This window comes from Sinocyclocheilus rhinocerous, unplaced genomic scaffold, assembly GCF_001515625.1.
Source record: "Sinocyclocheilus rhinocerous isolate Xijiao unplaced genomic scaffold, SAMN03320098_v1.1 C36391677, whole genome shotgun sequence".
In the NCBI taxonomy this organism is placed as follows: domain Eukaryota; kingdom Metazoa; phylum Chordata; class Actinopteri; order Cypriniformes; family Cyprinidae; genus Sinocyclocheilus; species Sinocyclocheilus rhinocerous.
Window position 1 is genome coordinate 1 of NW_015780162.1, and position 1,080 is coordinate 1,080.

Genomic DNA, 1,080 nt, shown 5'->3' on the forward strand with positions numbered 1-1,080 from the left:
ATACCTGGCAATAAAGCTCATTCTGATTCTGATCTGATTCTGATTATTAGATCTACCGTTCAAAGGTTTGGGTCAGTAAGATTTTGAAAGAAGTCTCTTATGCTCACCAAGGCCGCATTTATTAGATCAATTGTTCCAATTTAAAATAATTTGAATATATTTTAAAAATGTATTTTATTCCTGTTATGCAGAACGCTGAAATTAGCTCTACTAGCCCTGCTTATGCCTGTCAGGATAAACCTGCAAGAGTTTTAAACCAGTGATGCTTATAGTAATCTTGTATTTTGCCATCTTTAATGAGGCTGTGTGTGATTTGTTTCAGAGATTTGGCTCGGCTTTAGTTCCCTGGGGATCTCTGCAGCTCAAACAGAAACAATATGCTAAAGACTTCCAGCCGATTGATCCTGACTGCCAGTGTCCCACCTGCAGGAGGTACATCAGTCTGGCGTTTAACTGGCTAAACTGCTGCTTCAGTATGCTGATGTTCAGCTGCCTGCTGTGCTTAAAAGAATAATGCAACCCCCAAAAATGAATATTTTACCATTTACTCACCCAGCAGAGAACTTTGATTCGGAAACTCGTATTATCCCATAAACCTAAAGATGATTGTGATTCTTGATGTTGCCAGACACAGTCGGGCGTACCTTCACGCGCTGTTCAAGAGCGACACCGCAGCCTTGCATCACATCACCATCCATAACATCTCTTACCAGGTAACTATATCAACTGCGTGTTTTGAATCCAGTATTTATTATTGTTGTTGTCACTTCATCTCCTCCTGTCCTCACCGTATCGTTCCTCAGCTCACCCTCATGCGGTCAGCGCGTCAGAGCATCATAGAGCAGAGGTTTCCTGAGTTTGTGAAAGCGTTTATGAAGAGGATGTTCGCGTCCCGGGAGCAGTACCCCAGCTGGGCTGTAGAGGCTCTACGATCAGTGAACATCCACGTCAGCTGAGTATCCTACATGAGGAAGATGATGACGACTGCATTTTAAGACTTGCTGTTGTTTGTTTCTTTTTTTTAGATACTAACATTTTTAACATATAATATGTGAAATATCCCTGTTTTGTAAATAAAAT

General features: G+C 41.2%; 1 protein-coding gene across 1 annotated transcript; it reads left to right on the forward strand.

Annotated features, from left to right (window-relative positions):
* Nucleotides 1–262: 262 nt before the first annotated feature.
* LOC107735954 (queuine tRNA-ribosyltransferase-like) lies at nt 263–1,059 on the forward strand. The gene is made up of 3 exons (XM_016547491.1): nt 263–432; nt 629–713; nt 804–1,059. The coding sequence occupies exons 1-3, from the start codon at nt 263–265 to the stop codon at nt 954–956; spliced, it is 408 nt and encodes a 135-aa protein (XP_016402977.1). The 3' UTR covers nt 957–1,059.
* The last annotated feature ends 21 nt before the right edge of the window (nt 1,060–1,080 follow it).

Coding starts and splice junctions, on each gene's coding strand:
- LOC107735954 (XM_016547491.1), top strand. CDS start 263: ATGCTTATAGTAATCTTGTATTTTGCCATCTTTAATGAGGCTGTGTGT. Junction 433..628: donor CAGTGTCCCACCTGCAGGAG/GTACATCAGTCT, acceptor TGATGTTGCCAG/ACACAGTCGGGCGTACCTTC. Junction 714..803: donor TCCATAACATCTCTTACCAG/GTAACTATATCA, acceptor ATCGTTCCTCAG/CTCACCCTCATGCGGTCAGC.